The sequence below is a fragment of the Oryctolagus cuniculus genome, chromosome 19 (assembly GCF_051225735.1).
Source record: "Oryctolagus cuniculus isolate XC-2025 breed Fujian yellow rabbit chromosome 19, ASM5122573v1, whole genome shotgun sequence".
Taxonomy (NCBI): domain Eukaryota; kingdom Metazoa; phylum Chordata; class Mammalia; order Lagomorpha; family Leporidae; genus Oryctolagus; species Oryctolagus cuniculus.
In genome coordinates, this window is record NC_142885.1 from 44,797,810 (window position 1) to 44,806,608 (window position 8,799).

The following is an 8,799-nucleotide window of genomic DNA, read 5'->3' on the forward strand; positions in this document are numbered from 1 at the left end:
ATTCAGATTCTCTTAGAGGCCTCCTGGACTTGGTGCCACTGGGGAGCAGCTGGCAAGATGAAATCAGGCTCCTGACAAGGCCTGGACCACTGGTTGCACCCTCATGGTCATTACCACCAGGAATGGCTGCCCTGCTCCAGCCTGCAGCACCACAGTTTCTGCCCAGGTTTGGGCAGAATCACATGGTGTCCACCCCAGGGGGATCAAGTGGTCTTCCCAGAAGCAGACACTTAGGCAAAGTCAGCACCACACAAGGTTTATTAGGGGAATCACTCAGACAGATAAGAGAGGAAGAGTCTTCGTGGGACAGGGAAAACATTTGGAAAATGGGCATCAGGTGGCTTTTTGACTCACAGGCACAGCCTGTTCCGGATAGCTGAGCTTCCTATTCCAATTCCACAATGGCTCTCCTGGAAGACAAAAGAAATTGGGATTGTTTCCCCCATCTACTGACTTCTCCCTTTCTACATTTGTCCGTGTTGTGTCTGCTCCTGATGTGTTCCATGTGCGGCTGTACCTGAGAGTCCTTACACCACGCAAACCAACAGTCCTCACATCTCAGCCACAGACCTCGGCCTCCACCTGTGCACATTCACACACTTCTCTTTCACCTTGTAGGTAGGATTTGCATTTTATTACTAGAGAGGGGAACTTTGCCTTTTCTTAGGAAACAGATTTTGCAAGTCTCTGGGTGTGAGCTATTGCACCCCCAGCTTTACCTAATGCACTTAATGAGCATCTCTTGGTGATCTTGATAGAAGACGGCTGCATATATGTACCAGATATTTGTAGAATACTTTTCCCATGGATTTAATGTCTTCCTGCTAACAACATCCTCAGAAACCAATAGGATCTCCATGTCACAGCTCCACACAGCACTGTCCTCAGGGGCTAGGACAGCATGGACACAGGGAGAGAGACCCATATTGCCTGGTGTGACACTGAGAGGCAGGGGTGTCTGGAGGAGCTGAGACTCCTGAGGCTTCTTGTTGTGAGGCAGAGACAGCTGCCTGCTAATCGAGAGCCGACTTCATTGTCAGTATCCTTGGGGCATCATAAACTCAGGCAGAACCTGGACACACCCATGAGACTCCTTCCCTTTTCCTTCAGATTGTGGACAGAGGGCTGTAGGGCAACAAGAGCACTCTGAGCACGATGGTGCCCTGGCCCCCACTGGGTCATGAGGACTCTCCTCCAGCAGCTCCGTGTGACCCCAGGCAGCCTCTACGTACTCTGCTCACACCACCTGTCCTGCTAGGTCAGCTTTCCAGCCCCCATCTTAGGGAGCTCAATGTGACCCTATACGGCCCCTCCTCATCTCCTCCTCTTTGCCACCCCCTCATTTACACCCAGGAAATTCACTCCCTCTTACACCCTGGGGTCCTTCAATGGCACTTCCATTATGGCGATGACCAGTCCAGCGCTGAGCGTTGTGAGACCCTACAGGACCCTGCACTTCTCAAAGCCAAGGCCAAGTCTCATCCCTCACAGAGCTGAGCATAACCCCCCTCCCCAACACTGGGTTCCATGCTCTGCCAAACTGCTATTTCTGGCTTCTATAGATGACTTCTTTCCTCATCTGAACAGACACCTGCACAAGTTAGGGCTGTGATGCAGCCCACTGTGTGCCCTCAGAATCAATCATGAGCAATGTTACAGAGCCCTTAGGTAGCCTCATCCTTGAAATGCAAAGCCCGGCAGAATCACTGGGACATTTTGTGTAGGAATAAAAGTGACAGAAAAGATAGAGGTATACTTTGTAAGTCAGTTCATTCAGGGTAGATCATCATACCAAATTCTGGAGACAGAGGTACTGGCCGAGGTCTTGGAAACCACCAGGGTGGAGGAGGTGGCGGATAGCCCATGAAGGATTCTCTGTAGCCCCCCATGGGGTAGGGCATGTAGGGTGGTCTTGGGAAAGGAGGAGGTCCTCCTGCAGCCACGCTGACCTGCAGAGCAGAAGTTAACATTTTGAAGTAGATTAATATCATGGGCAACACCAATACCAACACAACTGAATCACAGTACAGCAGGTGATAATGGCGGGCGCCTTCCTCTCCACCAGGTATTAAATAAGCAGCCTCAGCACCACAAAACTCTCCTCTTCCACTGGATCCCAACAGCTTGAGGAGTGAAGGGAAGTCACAGGATGAACTGCTGTCACCACACATCACTGTCCATGTCTGCAGAGGTATGTCCCAGAGAAACAGTGCCATGGTAAACTGATAAAGACACACACTCCATACAGATGATCTCCATGTCAAGGACTACCCAACATATCCACAGACATTTCCTGCACATTGGAGGAGGGGAAAGTCCACTGTGCACACATGAGAGGGCCTCTCCAATCTTCTCTGCTTCCCTCCCTAGCTGAGGGTCTCCTCACTGGGGGTGCTGCCCCTGGACACAGGATCTCCTGCAGAATGCAGATTCCTGGTGTCTTGCAGGGAAACTGGGAATGTGATTTTCCAGAAACCATGTTACCCACTGGAGTTAGGTAGGCACATGTTTCGATCTTAATTCATAGGCAAGACTGAATTGGAAGTACTCTGGGAGCTGCACACTACTTTTATCTCCTACACAAACAAGGTGGGAAATAAGAAATTTAAAACAAGGTACATTTTCATTTCAAACTACAGATGTCCAGTGGCATCTGAATGGAGAATCACCAACATCAGCATCTACACAGGTCACACAAAAATCTGCATATGGGAACGTCAATTAGGCTCTCCTGGGAATTGGCCTTGCAGGTAAATGCTGATGAACACTCTTCACTATCTCACAGCAGGTGAGCATTTGCCATTCTGCAAACATGATCCCTGAAGCTTCAGAATATTCCACAGAGGGCCCCACTGGAGGGTTTTCTGCACAGCCCATTTACCAAGAGAAATGAGACAGTGATTTGCTTTGTCCAAAAGCATTCAATATTGAACAAAACACAAAAAATCATGGATTCTGTCGGTGAAGATGTTCTGAATGGTTAAACAACCTAAATCAAAACAGGAAAGGAGGTATTTTATTCCGACAATGAAATGTGGCCTGGCCACCTCCCAGGTTGTAGAAGCTTGGGGGGAGTCACTGTGCCATGAGGCTGAAGGTCTCAGCCATCTTCTCTGCCAGTGATTTCCAGAAACTGACAAGCAAACCTTCAGGCTTCAGCCTGTAAAGCACCAGCACAGATGCTGAGCTGGAAAAGGAGAGGCCCACAGGCTTGTGGGGGAAGGCTTGGCTGCTTTGAAAAGTTACAGACACAGAAAAGGTATCACAGCACACACAAGTCAGAAAATAATGGAAGAGAGAGTGTTGTATATGCAATGATCAGGTTTCAGGAAATCATTACAAGGAAAACGACCACAGCAATTACCTGTTCCTTCCTGGTGTCCTCAGCAGGGGATGAACCTTGGTTCTTCATGTGACCTGCACAACTTCTGGAATCTGCCCAACAAGAGACAGCACTGTATTCTTTCTTAACAAAATGTTTACATATTTATTTATCCAAAAGGCAGAGACAGACAAATCCCATCTGCAGGTTCACTCCCCAAATGCTAGCAATAGCCAGGCTGAGGCAAGCAGCAAAGACCTCCATCCAGATCTCCTACATGTTTGTCAGGGACTCAAGTGCTTGAGCCACCATCTGCCACCTCACAGGCACATTAGCAGGAAGGTAGATCAGAAGCAGAGGCAGGACTCAGTCTCACGCAGTCCTCTGATATAGGACACAAGCATCCCAAGAGGCAGCTTACCTGCTGTAGCAAAGTGCCAACCACCCGGGGAGGGGAGTTATTCTGCCTCAGTGTTGAGAAAACCCACACACCTTTTCACCCTCTAAACTCAATCCCATGTTATGTCTCTGGTCAGAGGCCCAGGGTTTACCAGGTGCCTCAGAAGAGCCCTGAGTACAAGGGGGAGGCCCATGTCCTCACTGAGGATGATACCACCTTAGCCTGTGCCAGGGGTTCTCACCACAAACCAACTCATTGTACCTAAGTCAGTGCTAAAATTAGCTGGAAATCAACATGATATGTTGATATACATACCTAATATGTATAGAGGAAATTATAGTTTAAGAATATCCTTGGACATATAGAATATCAATAAATCCTGACCATGAGCAGCCCCAGGCCCTGAAATCATGGGGAGATTCTGAAAATCTTAGTCCCTCTGTAACTGGCCATCTATGTGATCTGTTGTGATATAACTATTTATAAATGGAAAAGGACTTAACTATATTAATGATGAGAGTGATGACAAAAGGAAAATGTTTTCATTGGGTTTATTATAAAATTTGAGTGTTATAATATTATAGAAGTGAAATTACATAGAAAATTAATTTACTGATGGAGCTCTATAGTTGACAGTAAAGAAAAATAAACAAAAAAGAACACAGGCTGACTGATGTAAAGCAGAGCTTGCAGAACATTACTAGAGGGATGATAGTCCAGGACATTTCCTCTCTTATCAGGATGTTTAACCTTTACTGTCAAGTACTGTTGGTGCTGCTAAGGCCTCTACCACTGACTCAAGGTGGAAAGGAGGATCTAGCCAGGTTCCCTTCTATGCCCTTATTGTCAGTTAAAAAGAACTGAGTTCAGGTGCAGTGGAGGAGAGTCCCCAGTCAGTATTGGGGCCTGAGTTCTACCCTGCCTGGGGTCTGGTTGAAGGGCCACTTGTCCAGGGCACATGAGGGAAACAGCACCCAGCCTCCCTGCAGGACAATCAGTTCTCTTTGCTAAGTGCATGGAACTCTTCAGGAAATGGAACAATCACTGCCCAGAGTGAGAAGCTGAGGGTGTGGAATCTGCAGGGGACATGAAGCTATCACCGTCCTTCCACACTGCTCCTACCTCTCTGTGGAGGGTTCTCCCAGCCAGGTCCCCCTGACACCGGCTTCTGCCTCCTGGATTCCTCTGCCTGCATGATTTCCAATCTTGAAGATAAAGAAAGAAAAAACATATTTAAGTAACAGAACACACACATACACACCCCAGAACAAGTCCTTTACTAGACACTCAACAACTTAGTCTTAAATCAGAGACATGCTTAAAATGCCTGCTCTTTCATGCACCTGTGTTTCAAGTGGGCAGTCTCCCTCTTCTGCGCCATCAACTCCCGTTCCAGAGCTTGAGCCCTGACCTGTGGGGAGGGAAATACATGCACATTCAGTTGTGGAAAAGAGGGCAGAATGGAAAGAACACATGAAAAATTTTTACCTCAATGTCACGAGCCTTTTGTTTATGAACAGCAATCTGAAAAGGCCAACACAGAAAGTGAGGGCTTAGGGACTCTCAGGGGCCCTTTAACCATCTGCATTAAGACGTGAAGGACGGTGCAGCTATTGGGCAGCATGCAGTTACCTCCTGTCTGAAGGTCTCCTTTTCTCGCTGCTGCTGAGCCTGCATTTCTTGCAGTCTTCTCCTGTGATTCAGAATCACTTTCATCAGATGAAGCACAATGTTGACTATGAATTTAAACAGCTTCCCTATGTTACCCTATCCTCAGATGTCAAAAATACTCACGATAATTGTAAAAGTACAGAAAGAGTAAGCCCTACTGCTGCATCATTTCCTTATCCTTTATGTTATACCTGCAGGATTCCCAGCTGATGTCATCTCCTTATTTCCCTAGTTTTTCCTCCCTTGTGTGTCTTTTATCATAAAAGTCCATTCTATTTCTTATATCCTTGCCGTGTTTCTGAGGGCAGCAAGAACCGGGTCTATAAAATGGGGACAACCATTGTAATGGATTTGATCCATCCTACAATGAGCTGTCTTCCTAAGGATTAGGAAGGTGGATTCTCACCACCCCAAAAAACAATTGAGTTTCCATGCAGTCAGGCCAGCATTTGGAATCAGGAACTGTGTAGAAACAGTATCACTTGGTCATTTGTAAACTTAAAATACTTGGTATAATCTTGTATGAATCATCTCTATGTCTCTTGAACATTGCTTACAGTTCTCTTTTAACTGGGCCTAAGCATTAAACAGTTAATCCAACCATTGTTTCTGGACTGGTTGTTTAGTCTCTAGACTCACACATAGTTCTCAATTTCTTCTTCAGCCCGTTTCAAATTCTCCTCCTTCTCTGACAGCTTCGTCTCCTTTTCCATCCACTCTTGTTGTTTCTCTGCCATCTTCCTAGGATGGGAAAGAAATGCATATTTCCCAGAAGCCCATGTGGGATTATGCCTCCCCACTTGCTAACAGTCTGAGTGCATGATGGGAAAGTCCCCTTGCAGGCATCCGTATAAACACACAGACCCACAAACAGTGCAGAATCAGAAGTGAAGCCTCCCACTGACAGAAGACGATCCATTGGCCAGCTGGCAAGTTCTCTCTAATTACTGTGTGCTCCTATGCATTAGTAATAAGTCAATGAGTATACATAGCACCTGACACTAAGCAGTTGTGATTTGAAATGGTGAACACTCCTTTGTGGAAAAGCAGGTCAAATCATTTCATCACTAGTAATCCCATTAGGATGAGACAGGGGGTTCTCACTCGTCTGCCTCCGCCCATGGAGGAACATGATTCACAGTCTGGCTGGGACCATGCTACAGACAACCTGATCTACAGAGATCCTTCCAGCTCATGGAGTCCTTAACACTGCAGTCACTGTGAACACTGCTATGATGCAGGGGTAGAGCTCCTGCCTCCTACAGCTGGGAGCCTGATGCAGGGAAGAAGAAAATCCAGTGCTGACAACATGAGTGAAGTACACTGTCCTGAACTGCCACCTTATTGGGGCTTTCCTCAGCTGCTGAGAACCTGCAGCTTTGTCTGCGAAGCCCTCGGCCCCAGTGCTATTTACTTCTACATAGTGGCAATCACTGAGAATGCAGGCAGCAAAAGCCCATGGTCTAGAAAGAGTGTCCCTTTGATATCTGCTTTAATCCACATTACCCATAAAACCCCAACAGCTGTAGGACACAGGCACAAAACAATGGAGAGGGTTAATGCCTTGGAAGTCCTTGGTAAATTCTTTCTGTGTTTTTAGGTGCCAAGGATACAAAGTAGAGTAGGCACTGTTCCTACCTTAAAAACCCGCAACATACTAGTAAGGACAACAGCAACACTTGTCTCAGACTTGGGAAATATTATTCCAAGTCTGAGCCATGGGGGACCATAAGGAAGAGTTCTGGTTTTGAACATGGGTGAGTGTGGATGAAGTCCTGGATCTCCCCCGAGAACAGTAGGAAACACTGGACAAACATGAGGTATACAATGAAATAGACTGAATCACTAACACATCAGCAACAACATGTGGGAGCAACATGGAGAAGAAGGAATCTTGGAAACAAGATCGACCTGGCATCTCAGCTGGCATTTGAGGCCCATTTCCCTGTAGATCATGAAAGAATTCTCTAGGAGACTAGAGAGAGGTAAATATGGGCAGCCTTTGCTCACATAGATGGGTTCAAAGGAATACAGTGGAGTTCAGGGTCTGACTGGAAAATCTCACAGCTTTGCTTGGAACACTATGAATGGAGGAGAGGACATACACTGGCCTTTGCAATGAATGCCCTCAGCTGCTGAATGAATTAACAGCTCCCATACTGCCAGTATCCTTGCCTGAGGCCATCTCCTTATTTTCCAAAGCTAGATCACATCACACCACATTTTAATTTTTTCCCAATATTTTTACTCAATGACAGGCATTCAATTAGAAATGACTAGACACAAGAAGGAAAACAAAATACGATATGACCAAAAATCCCAACAATATAAAGGTATACAAGAGAGGTTGAACAGCTGCTCCCTGCTGATGGCCCGAAAATGCAGTGGAGGATTTGTCCAAATCTTTGGGCCCCTGCATCTGCACCCAGAAGAAGCTCCTGTCTCCTGGCTTTGTATCGGCTCAGCTCCCTCCATTGTGGCCCTTTAGAGAGTTAACCAGCAGACTGAAGACCTTTACCTCTGTCTCTCCTTCTCGCTGTAACCCTTCCTCTCAAGTAAATGAATAATTAAAAAAAAGAGAGAGATAGAATGCAGACATGGACATTAATGATGCTGGTATCAGTTCTTCCAGTACCCACAAATAAATTACGAGGGAATGTATAACAAACAGTTGAAAGAAACAGAAAAATGCATATTATGGGAATCAAGGCAAAAAGGATGAGAATTCTTTACTGACTGAAATTAGCACTGACATTACTGCGTCGGTTCAGGACATCTTACTTTGCGGCAGCTGCCACCTTCAGTTTGTAGATTTCATGAAAACTCTCCATATTCCTATCCATCAGTTTGATTTCAGCTTCCTTTGCTGCTTTCATGGACTTCAAGGTATTACAGCTTTTTTCCAGGTTCTTTTTACTTTCTGTAAAGGATAAAAGTTTTCTTTGTGTGTGTGCACATGGACCCAAGGAGTTGGCTGGAGTTGGGAGAAACAGCAAGGACCCAGGAGGCAGGAACCACTCTTCACCTTCCCAATGCAGATGTATTTACACTAGACAGGACCTCCCTCTAATGAAGGAACGTACCTTCCAGCATCCATATTTTGGCCCTCAAGGCTCTCAGCTGTAAATCCTTGACTCCATCATTTTCATCTTCCGACTTTAAGAGATTTTTAAGAAAAGACATTCAAGAAATGGTTGCAGAACAATGCAAATGTCATTACTACTACAGAAATGCACACCTATATTGTTCAATAGATAATTTTGCATCACCACAGACTTTATAGTTAATTTTAGTTTAGAACAACTAATTTAAAACAGGTAAAAAGGAAATGAGAAAGTTCAGTTTTCTGGATCACAGTCTCTTCAAGAATGTGATTAATTTTGTTACCTGCTCCTACTAGATTGTC

General features: G+C 45.7%; 1 protein-coding gene across 1 annotated transcript; it reads right to left on the reverse strand.

Moving 5' to 3' along the window:
- Positions 1 to 1,769: 1,769 nt before the first annotated feature.
- LOC103346830 (transport and Golgi organization protein 1 homolog) lies at positions 1,770 to 6,130 on the reverse strand. The gene is made up of 7 exons (XM_089320818.1): positions 6,033 to 6,130; positions 5,355 to 5,415; positions 5,211 to 5,246; positions 5,066 to 5,133; positions 4,845 to 4,927; positions 3,365 to 3,435; positions 1,770 to 1,949 (listed from the first exon to the last, which is right to left on the reverse strand). Exons 1-7 carry the CDS (start codon positions 6,128 to 6,130, stop codon positions 1,770 to 1,772), a joined length of 597 nt encoding a protein of 198 aa, XP_089176944.1.
- Between the last annotated feature and the right edge of the window lie 2,669 nt (positions 6,131 to 8,799).

What these genes read in the sequence shown, in the direction of transcription:
- LOC103346830 (XM_089320818.1), bottom strand. Translation starts at nt 6,130, where the DNA reads ATGGCAGAGAAACAACAAGAGTGGATGGAAAAGGAGACGAAGCTGTCA. An exon ending in ACTGCCCACTTGAAACACAG is followed by an intron (nt 4,928 to 5,065) that starts GTGCATGAAAGA and finishes TTTATCTTCAAG; the next exon opens with ATTGGAAATCATGCAGGCAG. An exon ending in GGAGAACCCTCCACAGAGAG is followed by an intron (nt 3,436 to 4,844) that starts GTAGGAGCAGTG and finishes CTTGTTGGGCAG; the next exon opens with ATTCCAGAAGTTGTGCAGGT.